Source organism: Falco rusticolus, chromosome 2 (genome assembly GCF_015220075.1).
Source record: "Falco rusticolus isolate bFalRus1 chromosome 2, bFalRus1.pri, whole genome shotgun sequence".
In the NCBI taxonomy this organism is placed as follows: Eukaryota; Metazoa; Chordata; class Aves; order Falconiformes; family Falconidae; genus Falco; species Falco rusticolus.
The window spans coordinates 63,565,984-63,583,820 of NC_051188.1; the positions used below are offsets into that span (position 1 = coordinate 63,565,984).

The window sequence follows — 17,837 nt, forward strand, 5'->3', positions numbered from 1 at the left end:
AAAGGCCATTTGGGGGTGTGATATTGTGCTTCAGTGAAAACAGAAAGTAAATGTTTGGATTTGCCTGAAACTACAGTTAAGGTGGCTACGTTATAAAAGGCCATACAACTTGGAAATACCACCTTTGGCTTGTGTGCCTTTTATAATTGTTCCCTGGATAACCTATTATCATAACCATGGAGACTCAAGCTACTATATACTTTGGGAAACAGATAGCCGTAGCTGGCTTTTAAAGTAGTTCAATGAAAAAAAACCCAAAAAACCAAAAAAACCAAAACCAAACCAAACAAAAAAAACCCCTAGTAACCATCGTACCTACTCTTGGAATTAGGTTATTTTTTACCTTGCTTGGGTACAGCTGTCTTGGTGCACTAAGCTGATGTAATAAGATTCCTAGCTATTAACTGTTGATGACATCTTGTGGGGATGTGCAGGAGGTAGAAATTATCAGTTCATAATAATACATATATAGTAAATTAGAACACTGGCCCTAGAGTGCTGTTCTTCGATCTGTCTGCAGTGAACTGGACAATTGTCTCGTTTTCACATTTTTCCACAGTGTGGAAGATACTCACTTTTTTTTTAAGCTTAACATTTTATTCTTTTTGTTTAAATAATAAGAGGCAGTGTTGTAGCATGCACATTTGTTTCAGAGGAATAAGACTTTACCTGAAACCTAAATTAGACATGCTGGCATTAGATTTTCTTGAAAAACGACGAGTGCTTCTGACGGCAATATAACTATAAAATAATTACTTTAGTTATCTACACATAAAAATAATTACATTTTTAATAAGACAAGCAGCAAAACCATTCACTGAAGTGGAAGCAGTTTAACCTGTGAGTTCAGTTTTTGTTCTGTCTTCCATGTCTGCAGCTTACATATGGACTTCCTTCTGCTAGAGTTTTATCAGACTGTACTGGTAACAAAATTGAGCCCGTACTAAGGTAAAAACAGAACAGCTCCAAATAAACCTTTGGCAACTGGTAGCTGAAAGGATGTAGCTTGAGTTAAAGAGTGAGCACTAAATTGTGTGTTAAAGGCTGTCTTGACAACCAGGCATGATTTGAGGCTTTTACTCTGGGACTGCTTGCTATTTTTAAGTCGTGGCTATCTTCCACCATACAGGTATGTGCTGAGACCCTGTAAACCTTGTGATTATTTATTGCTGTTTTTTCCTAGGGCAGGATTTGTGCAGGTATGGGCAGCACCTGTGGGTACATTTTTCAGACTGCGGATAAAATCAAAGGGCAGTTCAGAGGAAGTTCAGAAAGTGGTAGGAGGGGCTCTGCAAATCGCCCTTTCTGGGAGAAGGGCTGAGATACGCTAAGGGAAATGTGCTTAATATAAAGAGGAGGTTGCTTTCACTGCTTTCTGCTGTTCTTCACTCCCTTGTAAAAGTGTTCTTTATTTTTATGGATTCACAGAGCTCCATCTGAAGTTCATAACACAAATCACATGCCTTGTAGTCTCAGTGCACTTTATGCACTAGGTCTTGCTGATAAGACAGAGCACATTTGGTTTATGCTTATATTCTCCATGGCTCAGGAATGGAGGTTAGTAGAGAATGACTAGTGCTACAAGGTCTTGTTCTCCATTAAAATGGTACAAGTCTGCAGCAGTGTGTAATGTGAACCAGACTTGTGATCAAGCACAAAGCATTTTTCACATAGAAGTAATTTAGTAACCTGTTACTGAAGAAGCGGGCATATTACTGCAGGTTGTTCCCTGAAGACAGAGAGCAGGTGTTAGTCTTGAGTTTTAATTTTATTTGAGATCCCTTGAGAATTTAAAACTTTTGAGTCCAAAATAGTCAGGTTATCTCCACTTACAGGATAATTGCCTTGAGATTAAGAAGCTCTTTTAAAAGCAGGTAAAGAAACGGACAAATTTCCCCATAGTATGAATGTTTGGGTGACCTCGCTTTTCATTTAAGGGTTTGAGAAGTGATGGAAAATAAGCACTCCTTTTGAGGCCACACTTTTGCATTTAGGTCAAGAGTGTGTTTACTGAAGTTCATCAAAGTTTTTGAGGACTCTTGAGATGTGCTATTACTTGCATGATGCTTTACGCTGTCCCTCTTGGGGGGCCTATTTTAAGGCATTCATCTCTCAGATTCTCGTGATCCAGGAAAATTAGACATTGATCACTGTTTTGCTGAAGTACGTGATATTTCAGTTGAGTGCCATACTACTCCCCTAAAATGGGAATGTGCTACAGGATCATGCCCAGGCATTGCTGTGAAATTGGCTTTTTCTCCCTGTGATTTGGAAGGCAATCAGCTTCATGTAGGTCATTTTAAATCCATTTTTGGGTGGTAGGTTATTGCCTTAGGGAGATGGCTGGGGTTTTGTATGACAGAATTGTTAACCATACTTGAATTTTCCATGCTGTGTGATTGAGAGAGCTTGTGCTGTACGAGCTCAGTTGTCTGTGCCTGCCATTCATCAGTGTTACGGACTGCAAAAGCTCCCACTTCAATGCTGCTTTTTTGGTACCCAGTCTTATCTGTGCAAATGTTGTGGTGGAGTTGTGGAAACAAGGTCTTCGAGGTCTCATGGGGTCTTGCAGCAGCCAGAACGTGCAGAAAGCAGGAAAGGGAAGAAAGGTGATTATTAGAGCGTGCGGGTGAGATGTGGATATGAGGAATGTAAGGGTACTCTGATGCCAAAATACTGAGTTGAAATACTGACTACTTACCACTTCAGAGCACAGTCTGGGCATTTAATCCTCATAGCTTCTCAGCGAGGTAGGTAAGTCAAGCTGGAAGGATGCGAGATTTCACAGAACTGATGGTTTAGAGCTATGTAAGCAAGAATATTCTTTTTTAAAGAGGTTCAAAGTAAAAGAATGTTGTATACTGTGGAAACTGTACTTGTAAAAAAAAAAAAAGATTTAATGTGTTTTGGGAGGTGTTTGAAACTGTATCTAAAATATTGTGTAACACTGAACTACTAGAATAACATAAAGCAACAGAAATGTATCTAATACTCTGTATAGGTTTTGTAGCTGTTTTATGTACAGTTGCATTTATTTTCCTTTTTGCATTAATTTATCAGGTTGATAATTCTAGTTTTTAGGCTCTCTTATTCTTTCTTTTTTTTCTCCTTTAAATGTATTTTTCTCCAATCCTGTATTCTCCATATTGCAAAGAAAATGCTCAAATAGAAATCCCTGCCACCACAGGAAAATAGTGTGTCCAACATGGAACTAGTTTTTATTTCAAGCTTTTCAGACAGCTGTTCATAGCAAAGAATGGGAAGTGGAGCAGTGGTGCAGCCTTTCAAGCTCTCTAGCAAATTTGCTGAGTTTTATCTTCATATTGCTTTTAATGCTGTTCAGTGCTTCGTCAGTACACTCTTTTTTTTGTCTTTGGCTTTCAGTCTCCTTTTCCCTACTAATAGCTCTGTAGTGACTTTGGGATGGGAGATTTTTGTAGGGAAAGCCATATTGGGAAAGATAGGTTTTGCATTTAGTTGTGAACCTCATGGATGCTAAGTACTTTTATATTTCCATTTTAACAATTTACTTTGTTTTATGTATGTGTAAAAGAATATGGGGTTTAATTAGTGCTGCATTTTTTTTTTCCTGGTCTAAGTGGTCAAAAAAACCTTAGCTTTTTTAAAATTTGTGTGCCCATATTGTACTTTACGCTGTAGTGTTCTAGTTAGTAGCCATAACTTTCCCTGTGACATTCTTCTGTCATAGTCTTTAGCAGAGAATGGAGACATTTTAATCTTCAGTTCAGGATTCAGATTTCCAAGAAAAGAACGAACTCAAAAATGGTCTCTCTCCCTCTCCAAATGAATAGAAGCATTCAAGGAATAAGCAGAATCAATGACACCAATGAAAGGAACAGTGAATTCTTCGTTGACATACTGAACTATTTAAAGTTATTTCATCAGGTTTGCATTTAGGAATGAATGGCTTTTTTTATTTCCTAAGAAAGAGTATTGACTACAACAGTGAATAATGCACTCAATTACAGTCATTAGTATAAATGCTGAAATGAGATATTACTGTAGGCTTGACAAATACGGCATGTAGCAAAAGGAGGAGGTTTGTGGCGTGGCTTTTGACCAGTGAATAGCAAAAAGTTCTCAAAGCTCAGCTGTGTTCATTGAATTACATCTAATTCTGATGATTCCTTTGCTGAATCATTAATTTTTTGGAGGCAAAATACATTTGCCTGCTAGCAGCACAGTAGAGCCTGATGTGATTATACTGGAGGATATCCTAAAGCAGGCTCCTGGGAGATGGCTCAGTAAAATGTTCTCTTGTACATGTTTGGGGGTATTCCAGTTGTTTGATTTATATTCAGCCAGAAAACAAGTGTGTGCTGTTTTATAAATTCTTGGCTTTACATCAGAATGTGTTATAATTTTCTCATGGTAATGTATGTTACTGCATTCCTACTGGAAGATTCGGCAGCCCCATTTAAAAAGAATGCGATAGTGGTAATCATATTGCTAAATAAAGTTGGCAGTTACTTGGTATTTGTAAATCTGTTAATATTCAGACCTTCTAGATAGAACAGGATATCTGAACAAGTAAACACTTTGCTAGCAAGATTAGTTGTGGTGTGTTGTAATTGAGACCGAGAAAACAGCACTAACTGTTCATTTCTGTTAGAACTTCTATTGTGCTTTACCAATTTCTGATGATTTTTCTGATGACTGTTCTGAAGTACATAGGAGGCATAATTACCCCTAGCTTTGGAAGAATGCTGTATAGCTTTCAAATTTTACAGTAAAAGTTTTAAGCCAACAGGAATTTCACTACATTTACCACTTATTTTATTTATGGTTAAAGGATGCCTCATTGTTTCTGTGGTGGGTTTTTGCCTGGGGAATTTCATAATGTAGACTATTCAGTTCTTACCTGCTGATTCTTAAGTTTGGTATAGGAATACTCATTTAAGTTTTCCTAGTACTAAGTAAATTTTAGTATGCCTTTAAAACTGGTAGTGATTTGAACATTTTGAAGTATCTCTTAAATACCTATTAGAAACTGTCATTTATTGTAGGTGCTACAAAATATATTAGAAACAGAAAATGAATATGCTAAGGAGCTACAAACAATGCTTACAAACTACCTGCGACCGTTACAAGCCAGTGAAAAGTATGTGAGTTTGTTTTGGTTTTCTATTTTAAATTAAGCTTGAGAACTGTTGTATATTGGAGAGGGTTTGCGTGGTTGAAATAACAATGTCAATGTGCATTTTCTTGGGTGGACTGTGAGATTCTTGAGGCAGGGCTTTTTTTTATTCAGTTCGCTTGCTGACTAAAACAGTCTGGTCCTCAGTCTAAGAACTGGTAAGCATTTTTTAAGGTTATAGGTTTTATTAAAGCACAATTAGTCAATGATCACAAAGTAAACACCTTTTATTTGCTTTGGCTCCAGGTTAAACTCGGCAAATACTTCATACTTAATGGGAAATCTGGAAGAAATAAGTTCTTTCCAGCAAATGCTTGTACAGTCTTTAGAAGAATGCACCAAGTAAGTACTATGCATACCCAGATACTGTAGAATTCTAACAAGCACTTTTTTTTATTTGTTGTGTATATTGTTTGATATAAATTTTGTCTTCTCACTTTAAGGATAGATGCTACAGCAGTACAGTAATAAACGTTTGGATAATGCATTGGTTGCTTGTGTAGGTAGATATTGGCCCTAGGATGCAGTTGCAAAGGTAGGAATTTTGACATAGTTCAAAACAATTTATGAATTTCCATGATGCAGTGGCATCAGTGGGGAAGTGGCAGAGAAAGTGGTGTGTTTTATTTGGAGGCATGAATTTTAAGTCTTTTCTTAAAGAGAAAGAATGAACGGAGCTTACATTGTGATGGAACAGTGGAGGGTATAAATGACTTGGATGAAGGACGCTGTATAAGAATGTTCAGGACAGAAGGATACTTACTAAGCCATGGTGGCTGTTGAAATGTGCTGGGGGAGGAGTGGAGGACAGGCAGAAAGAGCAATCTAAACAACAAAAAACATAGCCTCAATGCCTGTACTGTACAACAGAGGAAGCACAAAGCACAGAAAGAAGGGGGATGAAGACACCTGTCCTTCTTCCATAGATTAGGCTGAAGTAGTAGATTTTTTTTTTTCAGCTTGTTCCTCAGCACTTGGTGGTGTAAGAAAGAATGTGAGCATATCACACTTGAATTGTCCTGACAATATTCTAGTGTTGAAACTCCACTAAAAAGTGTAGTTCCTGTTCCTAACCTCAGTTGTGACCTTTTCTTTGCCTGTGTCCTGGTTTTGTCTGGTCACACTAAGTTGCTAAGGCAACTTGCTAATCCAGATTTTCTTGGTTTCTTCCAAGTTAGTAATTCGAATTGCTACTGGAGGCTTAGACAAGTTTCAGTCTGCTGGGGGTACTTGGCTGTGACCACAAATGAATGTCTTGGACAGAGGAGAAAATGCCTCTTTTGGCAGCAGTGATCTTTTAGATCTGCTTAGTGTGTCTTGTTTTGATCTCTTTCCTCCTCTCTTTCTCAGAGCTGCTCTGTGTGAAGGGGAAGCTTTGTCATGACAATGTACAAGCTGCATTTTTCACTAGGCAGTAACTTATGTCTGGATCTGTTGCTGACTTTGGATCCCACTTCTTCCTACGACCTGGCTTCTCTCCCTCTTTTCTGCCTCTAGATGACTTTTAAGAGAGAATGGAAATGGTGTAGTTCAGATGACTATTCAGCAGTGGAATGGAAACATTCTTGAAATGGTCTTTCTTCCATGCTGTGTTTGAGAAAGAAGGATATTCTTTCTGGCAAGTTAGACTTGATCAGTTAAGTGTCTAAATCCCGGAGAATGACTGTTTGTCCACATACTGAAATGTTTCCTGTCTTTTCTTGTCAGTGCGCTGCTTTGTCTCATTCTTTTGTTATCATGGTTTCGTTTCTGTGAATCAGGAAGTACCTTGCATGAACATCTTTTAAAACTTATGATTGAGGTGGTTAAAAACAAGAGTGGAAGAGGTTATGCCTTTAAACAAATATTAATGCAAGCTTTGTTTTAACTTGCTATGTAGGTTAATGGGATATAATGTAGTTTCAAGCTCAGAAAGCTTATTTAGAACTCCTTCCTTGATTTTAAACTCAAAGGACATTATGAGAAAGCTTTCCATTAATTTCTTCTTCCTGTGAAGTGAAATGTTGCTGCATAATAAATCAGGAACATAGTAGATGCTAGTAGGTGGGCAGAGGAAGTGATGCCTCAGGGTTACTGCACATATTCTGTGTTATTTTCATTTCATAAATACGGTGGTCATTCCAAGTTGTATTTTCAGTTTAATTTTCATCCTAGTGTATTAACTCAAGCATCCAGCTTTCTCCTGTTCTGAATCTAGTCCATCATAATTCCCATCAGTAGAAGCCTGCTTGCCCTGCTGCCTTGTTTTTTGTCATTTTGCCATGTTTTTTTGGCTGGTGAACCTGTTCTGTAAACTCAAAGTAGCTCCCAGGCTGAAAATAGATTTATCATTTTATTTTATTTTTGGCAGAGAGCTTATAGTTCCATCATTCAGGCACTTCATGTTGCAGCATCCAATGTGGTGTTTTTTCTAACTTGACATGTCAGAACGACCAAATGCCAATGTCCTGCTAGTTGTAGTGCTTCCAGCCTACCTTGCTTGACAAATTCCTGTTCTTGGGTGTGAGAGTTGAATGTTTTTCCAATTCCACACCCCTCTTGAGCCAGTTTGTCATTTGAGTTTTCTCTTAACAAATCGTGGCACGTACTTCAGTGACAGGAACTTTCTGGTGCTTTTCTTCTTCTTGCCTGCACCACTTTGGGTTATTTAATCCTCAGGTTGTTAAACATGGGGTTGTGATTTTTCTCAGAACACATAATGCTGTGGTAGTTGCTTTTTGTGTTTTGATGGAAGTAGTTGTTTGGATGTGTTTGCTTTAAGTTGTGTGCCACTCTGCCCACAGCCTTGAAGCTCTTCTGGTGCATTGCTGAAGGTTTGTCCTCTCTCAACTTGTCTGCGTTGGCCTCTGTTGCAGTATCAGTGTGGTGCTTCTGTGGGCTGTTCCATCTGTCACAGGCCTGGGAACACTTCTTGTCTGCCTGCCTGGATGCTGGGCACCATCAGACAGATTTGTTTGGGATTACTTCTACCTTTGTGATACTTCTTTTTCATTTACAAAAGTAGCCTATGAAACGTTATTAACTAGCATTGAGTGAGAATCTTCTGGTTGATCTGCTTCAAAAGTGCTTTCTTTTGACTGATCACCTTCAAGGGCATTCTCTTTTGTTGAATGGAAAAGAGCTGTCACTGACAAGGCAGAGAGGCACTGTCAGAGTCTTCGCTTGCAAAAGGATTTCTGACAGTAAAACAGGGCAAGAGCATTCCGTGCTCCGGTCTGTTGAATACCAAAAGTGGCCCAGTGCTCTAGGTTTCTTCCCAGATCTGTGATCCACTGCCCGAGATCAATTCTGTATTGGTTCACACAGCAGAGGAGTCTCTGAATGAACAAAGGCTGTGTCTGTAAGGTGACCTCTGGGCTGACGTATGACCTCTATTGCAAGTATTGTGCTTTCTGTGTTTTTGTAGCAGGTGATTGAACAGATGTTTACTGCTCAAAAAACTTCCATTCACCTGGGGACAGAAGCTATCAGTCTGTGGCTGTACTTCTCACTAAGGGGAAGCATGTGACACGCAGGCTGGCTGGTGACGCCAACCTGCGTGGACTGCTTGGGTATAACCTTCTGTGTAGCAAACTGAAGGCACTGGCTGTCCCTTAAGTAGTATCACAGACTTACCTCCTTGCCCTGTAACAGCTATAGCTGGGTTTTACCCTGTTTCCCTCATGTCCCTGTTCTTGCAGTGGCAGTAATGTGTTGTTTTTCTTTATGTCGTTCTGTGTTTGAGTGCAAGCAGATACTGCATGTTCTGGGATGATCCTGAAGTGGAATGGGAATAAAGAAGAGGGGGAAGCCAGGGTGTGAAAGGGAGGGTGGGTAAATGTAATCCGAAACTAGTCAGTGTTTCAGGTTTGTGTTGGGAGTATAAATACAAATTAAGCTTGTTAAAGTTTTATCCCAGTTTGTCCCTTTCTTTTGGTTATTGTGAATATCAACAGAAATAAGGTTATCATTAAGTGAGTTTGAACACAGTGTCTCAGATTGCCTGAAACAAACGTGTGTATTAAGTGATGTCTGAGAGGTGAAGCAAATAGACAAATAGTGAAAGGCATAGTTGTGAAGAGAGCATTGAAAATTAGACTGATGGATTGTGGGTAAGTTGAATGATGCCTCCATTTGTGCAAACATCAGGTCAAAGTTGTGAAGTGTCCCCCTTATTTTAGTAACCTTGTTAACTGTGAAGCCTCATGAGATAACATCTAATCTTGTGTTTGTTCACAAGCTGCATCCCTTGGAGTTGCTGATCACAATTACCCCTTAATTTTTGCAGACCTTCACTTCTTGTGGGTCTTCTCTGCTATTAGCTTTTAAGTTCAAGGCATTCTCTGTACTGATCTCCTGCAAACTTAGCAAACTTACAATGATGCTCCAGTTCCTTCAAGAGACTGAGAGAGGGGCAGGAAATTCTGCAGTTATCTTTCTGTGGGAAAAGATGGGGAAGACCGTAAAATGCCACCCAGATAACTGAAAGTTTCCAGTTTGTGGCAGGTTCTGCACATACGCAGGGACATACATTGCTGCATGATGCTCTTATGTTAACCACACAGTCAAGTGAAACTTAGGGGCATCTGATCTCCTTGTAAAAAGAAAACATACAGTGCTGATTACATTTTGTTACCTACTTTTGTTTTAAAATTGCCTTTGTTAGTCTGTGTTTAAATTTGTCTGGATTCAGCACAGTTCCCACAGCCTTTCCCAGAACGTTGTAATGTCCGCTGATGCCAAAACTAAGACAGGTTTCTTCAGAACACACAAGACATAATTGGATGTTCTGTAATGTCATTCTTTCTCCATTGGCTGCTAGTCTAACTTTAGTCCAGTTTTGAATAGAATCTTAAAGTAAGTGTGATTGAGTAGCAAGGTATTTTCTTTCTTTTCTTGAAATACCTTGTAGTGGGAATCTGTTTTAAGTCTGGAGAAACAGAACTGATAGCTGTCAGATGTAACTCCACAAGCAGATGATGTTAGGTAGTTTAGATGTAGTAGTATGATGATGCCTGTAGCATGTGTACAACAGCAGAGGCTTTGTTATGGTTCTCTTGATGCTGTAAATGAAATTAAAACATACCTTTGGCCTTTTCATAACTGAAGCTATCACTTTTATGCATATATAATACTTATGTGATTCTTCTTTAGTTAAAGTATCAAATATGAGAATATTGGGATGAAAGCTTTGGTATAAATTGTAAAAAAGCTGTGCTCTTTATACAACACTAATTACTAAAAGTTTTATATCATGTAGTGATAGGCATTAAACTGTTAGTTTTTCAGCAGTTAAAGGAGATACAGATAATTTATTAATTGTTGCTCTAGAAATAGCAGAACACTTGTGACTAATGCATGGATTAGAAAAGTAAAAGGGGATGAGTTGCCAACCCCCTCATGAAGTCCACTAATTAACTTAGTTCAACAAAGAACGTGCAGTATGAAGTTGCAATGCATGTGCAACATGTAAAAGAAAATGTCAGTCTTTCATTCTGCTAAAAGAACAGCAGACTGAGAAGACACAGATGTCTGCATGGTATGAACAGCCTAATTCACTTTCCCTACCCCCCCACCCCTGCCCTGGCACTAAGTACAAAAAGGAATTTAATCATTTTCAGCAACTGTTTACTGGGGCCTCTGACTATTTTATACTGAGTTATATGCCTTGAGTACATCTTCACAGTTTGAGACTTTTGCTGCATCTGTTACTTGAAGAAAGTATTATTAGTTCATGTTTAGATTTATTAAAGGGGACCAGCTGCTAGGCAGGAAATGCTGCTTGGAAGGCTGTAAGAATAGCATTGCTCAGTATGCTGGGGAATGCCCCTGGTTTTCTCCTAAATCCCTGGAAACGTAGCCACTCTATTGATTTCAGAATTTGAACTTTTTTCTGGAAGAGAAATAAAGATGAAAGACAGTAAACCACGGACCCCAGCCTTTAATGTAAGGAGCACTGGTAATGTGATGGGAGAGTACCTGGCACGATGTGCTAGCTGGGGATTCAGCTGTCATTTCCTGGGTGTCTGTAGTGAGTGTTGCTTTCAAATAAGGAAAGGTTTCCCCACCTTGCATTTTGAACACTTGTACGGTTAATTTTTGACTTCATTGGGTAGGCCTTCCCATACTGTACAGAGGGACTGAACAGCTTAGTTGGAGACAGACTTACTGTATTGAAATTTGCGGGAATATTTCTGGGGATGAACTTTGAATTTTAACTACTATGGGCAAACCTAAGGAGTAGGAAAAGATGACAGTGTTTGAGCACCCCCTGCCCAGAGGAGCAGCTGTCATGGAAAGCTGAATGGTTGTTTTCCACTGAAGTTCACTGGAATGCCTCTCACTCTTTCAGAGGGAACATACTAAATATTCTTGGTTAGAAACTGTATGTACATGCTCAGGACAATTACAGAAAATCTTCACTTTTAAAAAAAATACATTTTTTTTAAATTAGAAAAACGATATTCTTCCAGAGAGAATTGTTGGAACTAATATTAGTTAGTGTGAAGCCCTTTGACTGTGCTAACAGTATGTCAGTTGAGTACTTACTTGAGGACTTACTTATCTAGCTTTAGAACAGTGTGGAATATTGGTTTTAAGAGTAGTTAAATGGATAACAACAACAACAACAAAATCCACTGTTTGTCTCATCTCACAAAGAAGCAAAGACTTGTGTTAGGAGATGCAGTCTCTGCAAGGAGAGGAAATGTATGGAGAATTGAAACATTTTATCTTGCAGTGGGTTTGGACAAGGTGTCAGATAAGCTTGTGGTCTAGGGTTGATGAAAACCTGGTGTCCCATTTTCTGGTTGACTTCAGCATGAGTTACACGGTCAGCTACTGCCATACAACCTACTGCTGAAGAGGCTTAGTCCTTCAAGTGGGAGTTGCTCTGTAGAAAATCATAGGGTTTCATCCCTTCTGACACCCTTACAACATTGTTCACTTGTTTGTCCAATTTATTCTTTCTCACATAGGAAGCAATCTAGTATAGATATTTTTGAGTGGTTCTGAGAATGGTGATATAGTAGCAGGAAAGAAGCATGGCGAGTTAAGAGTGTATGCTTCTTCCCATCAGTTGTGTTCAATTTGAAAATAATTTTAGATTTTAAAAAAGAATGTGAGTGTGCCCTTATTTGCATCTGAAGTATGCAGCTTAAGGAGATGCTAAGAATAAGATTGGAAGAGTTGCAATTTTCTTTCTCCTCTTCCCCCCTGCTTGTACAGATGCAAACTCAGAAGTCAGACTTTTACTTTCTGCTGATCGTACCGGTTCTAAGTGGGTGTCAGATGGGCAATTTCAAATATTTATGCTCCAAATATTTTCTTACTGCAATTTTAGATGAGTTTCTGCTAAAAAAGTTTTGAACAATACACTGTGTATATCATATTATCTTTCTTCATATCCTGTCCTCCCTTATTTATATGAATAAATATGCACATATTTCTCTGACAAACCTAATCAAAGTTCATTAGGTTCACTGACTGTGTGCAAGTAAGCTTTTCTTCTAAATACTCTTTCGCTTCCCGAGTCATCTTTTTTTGCTAGTCACTGAGCCTTCTGTTATTTAAGCACCGTTCTATGCTAGGAAAAATAAGCTCTTCTGAACAGAATTGTGAAATTTTTCTTCACTGCTTAGCAAGTGTGGTGCATTTGAGCATGAAAGATGAAGTAAGTATGAGGTATAGAAAGTATTTCTGTACTGATGGTGGTAAAGCAGCACTCTTTCCCTAGTTAAAAGCCAACATAAAAGTCCTTTATGGTCCTTAAACACAGATTAATGACAGTTGTGTGAAAACAGCCTGTTACTGCACTGTGACTGGCTTCTATATGTGCTATCAGAGCTTAATATGATACTTAGGCTTAAAATATTTATTAAAAGATTTATCATCTCTGCTAGTGTAGGGTAGAGGGAGAGAGTCCTGTTACTGCTCCATTCAGTTTTTGTCTAAGTGCTGAAATACTGCTTTTAAGATTTGGCATGGCATATATAAGTGGATAGTAAACTGTTCTAACAGGTAGGTATATTGACTAAAAATCAAACTCCTAAGAAAGGTGCTAACTACTACTAGTTCTTGAAAAAGTTCTGCTGAATGACTGTCTTATAGGTATATACCATATTCTGCCTATACTGTGGTGGCATAATCGGGCCTGACAGTTATAGGTAAGCTGTGAAGCTGTAAAGAAGGAAGAAAAAGGTGTTGGTTGCTGGTCAGTGACAACAGAAACCTATCTGATTTTTATTTGGAAAAAAACAACAAACCAACAGCATAAAAAAAACCCCAAACAACAAACCCACAAACCCACCACCCAACAACAAAACAAAACTCCAGTATACGCTGCTTTTCCAGGCTTTAATTTATTTCTGTGTCTGGTTGGTATTACAGTGATTTCTTCTTTACTACTCTGTTTTTTAGGTTACCTGAAGCTCAGCAGAGAGTTGGAGGATGTTTTCTAAATTTGATGCCACAAATGAAAGGCTTATACCTTGCATACTGTGCCAACCATCCATCAGCGGTAAATGTTCTCACAGAACACAGGTATGTTCACTTTGCCATTTTTTAAGTCTGATAAAAAAAAAAGTGCATAGAATATACTCATGTTGTAAAGCTGTGATGTCTCTCTTGACACAGATTTGGTATAGTAAAGCATGTTTAAGGGGAAAAAAAAATAAAGGAAAAAACCCACCACAACACAGAGCTGTTCCATATGATCAAGACCAGCTTGTTGCTTTTGGCAGTGCGTTATCAATCGCTTGAGAGAGTTTTCTCATTTAAAAACACATGCTGGACTCTGACTACATAAGCAAACTGTACTGACAGTCATCTTCATTTTAAAAATGTCGAGAACAAAACAAGTTTGTGAAATCATGGCATAATTGACATGATTACTAGTAGGCTTTTTAGATGGTGAATTTTAACTTACCCCTCTAAAAGCCTGTACACTTGTATATACTTTATAATGGTATACCCTTAGCTTTACTTTTGAGTAATATTAAAGCAGTGTGAGCTTTTCAAGTCTACAAGATTGGTGTTTCCTCTGTGTGTAAGAAGCACGATGCTGAGTTAATACGATGTAGGTTGCTCAGCTTTGGGATAGACTTTGAATTTGCATAGAACATGCCCTGTGTCACCTTGAGGGAAGAGTGTTGAGGCCAGAATTTGATTAAAGAAGTCAGGTTTCACAAAATTTTCCTGTGTATTCTTCTGATGAGCATGTGCTAAAGCAGCTGTTACTTCAGGGCTTTCTATGCTTGCTTGTGGTGCAGGACAGAACCATGAACTTCCAGGACAAATTCTAGCAGGATGTCTGTTCTTCTTGCTTCACAACCCCCCTCCCCCTTTTTTTTTTTTTTTGTATTGATGTGATGGACCAAAGTAGAGATATTTTGTATATTCTTAACATTCCCTAAAAAAAGAAGCATAACTGATTTGTTTGCTATAGTGGTAGCGTCTTCCAAGAACTCACATTTTGTTTAAACAGCAACACTATGTGGTGTATTTGTAAGCTCAACTGAAAATATTATAAATAAACCTTCTAGCTACCAAATACTATGATGAACTATCACTTACATTAGTAAGACATGTAACTGTGTTCCAACACCAGTTTGAAAAATAAAGCTGAAAAATTGCATTGCAATATAGCCAGCAAGAAGGATTTTTGAGAAGCAATGACAAATTAAACTTAAAAAAAAAAAAAATGTTTAAAACTCCCTGATGAAACCCTGTAGCGTTTGTTTTCTTTCAAATGGCCTACTTCCAGTATCACTTACTCTAAATGGTAAATATTTAGGTGATCCATACCTATGTGGGTTTTAATACTCTTAGGCTTAAAGTTTTTGTTTGTTCACATTTTTATGCTCTTTCTATACAGAAGTCTGGGATTTAATGTATAGATGGAAGATGGCAAGTGATAGCCAAGTGATCGTCTACATTTCTTAAGATTTGGAGATATTTGTAAAAGAATGTCCTAGCTCTCTGAACTTTTGGAAAACACAGGGAATAGCTATGTCTGAAGAAACCGTGATAGAAATGTGAGGAAGAAAGCCATTTTGTTTTGCAAATGGAGAAGTATTTCTCCTCCTCCTGTTGCTTTGTGCGTAAGTTGTCCCAAGAAAAACTCAGCTTCTGATCTGTGGAGTCAGCTCCCTATCAAATCCTGGTGGAGTCAATATAAGTATAATAGAACAGTTAAGTAATGTGCTGTTGAAGTAAGTTCAAAGCAATTGTCTTGTTCATAAGAGATAGCTCAAGGGGAGACAAGCTGTGATAAGCAGCTTTATTTAATGCTATCGTGTTGCCAGGCATGAGTCAACAGAAGTGAATCCCGTTGTTGTTGTTTTTTTCATTATGCCTATTTTATTATTCTAGCCCTTCATTTTTGAACATTGCTGTAGGTAGCAAGTGGCTTGGCTAAAAAACCTGCTTGAGCTGGCTGCCATGAAGAAATCTGAAGGTGGCTGTAAGCAGTTCTGAACCTTTTCTTCTCAGAAAGCTTTTAACTACATTGTTTTAAAGGTGTAGGGGGGGAAGAGAGGAGTAATAAACTGTTTCAGGCATGAAGAAAAGGAAAATACTCAGAACTGGCTCCTTGTCTATTTAGCTGAGATGTTTTTAGTGTGTGAAAGCATCCCTCATAAACATTAATGTAAAAATTACTGTAAGGTTTGAGGATAGTCCTGATTGTAGTAATAATAAAACCACTACACTAGGGTTAATACTAGATAATACTGAACTGCATTTTTTCAGACATCAAAAACCAAGGTTTAGACTCTTTTTAAGAAACTGGTGATTTGTTGACTGTCTTTGTGATACAGTTTTAGCAGAGTGTCCAAAAGCATTATGTGTGTTTTCAAACCGGCAAAAATATAGCAGAGAAATAGGTCTTGGATTTGAATATCATGTTTGTAACAGCTGTGCTATTCAGTAGCAGTTTAGAGAGAAAAAAAGGAACAGTCTGGAGCAGTTTGATTTGGAACTTAAATTAACTGTCTACAGCAGATTATTTTTTGCCATGAACTCTGTGCACTTCATAAACTGAACACATATGCATTAACTGCTTCTAAAAGCTTTGCTGCAAAAAAAACCAAACACCCTAGCAGATAATTTAAAATCAGATTCTTATACCACAAAATTAGTATTTTCTGCAGTTTATTAAAGTTCACTTCCTTTTGGTGGGAGCTACACCAACAAAAAACCTACAGAATTGCTCTAGGTGAAACTTCAAAAACTAGTTCGGTTTTTTATTATATAAAATATACTAGTTATATTATTGTGTTTCTACTGTTGCTGACTGAAAACAACTTAAAGGAAATTTACTGTTATTTAGAAGCATTAACTGTATTGTTTCTTTAACCAGTTGGATCACTGTAACATCAAAATTATAAGCATCTGGTTTGGAATTTTACACATGAGGTTTTTATATGTCATTTTCTGAGGCATGTCAAGCATGGTCTTAGAGCAGTGTTGTAATACTTTTTAAAATGTCATTGACACCTGGTAAAGACTCTGTTGTATGCATCTGTATAGATAAAACGTGATATTAACTTAGAATTTTTTGGACTTTTTCAAAAAAAGGAGGTTTTGACTATAGCGTTTTTGTGAAGTCAGTTCTAAATAGCAGTACTTGGTATGGGGCTGAAGGGCATTCAATTGGAATGTGACTGTCATCTTTTTCTTTCTCCTTTTTTTTAAATACCCTTCAGTATGAATACCAACCCTGTTTCCTCTTTCTCTTCTTTATTTGCTTCTTGATCATATGTAGCAGCAATGTGGGGGCTTCTCTTCGGTTATTACAAAATAAGGGGATATATGCTCATATGTTTTCATTGATGCCTGTTTACATAAATACACAGTTGGGGATGAAGGGGGTTAATTATAGTACTTAATAAATAAAGAGATTTTACATGTTCAAATCGTCAAAGCTGCAAACATCTTTAATTTCCTGAAGTTTATAATTAATAGTTGAACTACTGAAATGAGTATCGTTAGAGACCTGAGTGTATGTGAATATGAAGAAATGAGAATAAAAGCTAATAATACATACAGGAGTTCAGGTTCCAGACTTGCATGCTTCTGAGGTTGTATTTGCCTGAGAATCACAACAAAAAAATCTGTTAAGTTTCGGAACGGCTTCTCTTATTCCTTCCAGTTGTGGGACTGTTTTAGCCAAGGCGTTAGACTTGATACTCAACATATTTCTCCAGTTGTAGAGAATCTTGAAATTTGGTAGGTACTTTCTGCCTCAAATTGTTTCAGAGCTGTTGCGTGGATTCTTTTCCCAGAAATAAAATTCTTTGTGTAATCAATCAATAATTTTGAAGAAATAAGTCACTTTTCCTTAGGTCTGTCATCATTTCTTATAATTTGTGTCTTAAGCCACTGGCTAGAACTGAAGGGGTGGAGTTTGCTGGGTACAGCTGGGGGTGGCTCTGATGAAGCTCAGCATCTCGCATGTTTCCACCACTGCCTCTTGTTCTCCTTGTTCCCTTCTGTCATAGCGGCTCTAGTGCCACTGTATGCGATCCCTATTTCATTTACTTATTCTGTAACACTCATACTTTCTTTGGCTCCATTGTATGAGGTTTGTTTCTAATATCCCATAGTTTTGCTCGGAGATCCCAGTTCCCTAGGTAATCCAATATAATAATACAGTATTATTTTAGGAGATAGTTTTGCTAGCTGGTGAGAGCAGTGCTGC

General features: G+C 37.9%; 1 protein-coding gene across 5 annotated transcripts in view; it reads left to right on the forward strand.

Annotated features, from left to right (window-relative positions):
* ARHGEF7 (Rho guanine nucleotide exchange factor 7) overlaps nucleotides 1–17,837 on the forward strand; it is a 125,851-nt gene that overhangs the window by 67,956 nt on the left and 40,058 nt on the right. For 4 of the 5 annotated variants that reach the window (XM_037375897.1, XM_037375895.1, XM_037375898.1 and 1 more), the window contains exons 7-9: nucleotides 5,028–5,122; nucleotides 5,405–5,500; nucleotides 13,556–13,678. In XM_037375897.1, coding sequence (XP_037231794.1) covers nucleotides 5,028–5,122; nucleotides 5,405–5,500; nucleotides 13,556–13,678 — 314 coding nt within the window. Of the gene's footprint in view, nucleotides 1–2,543; nucleotides 2,610–5,027; nucleotides 5,123–5,404; nucleotides 5,501–13,555; nucleotides 13,679–17,837 lie in introns of those variants that run through there. The other variant, XM_037375900.1, reaches the window with a different exon arrangement.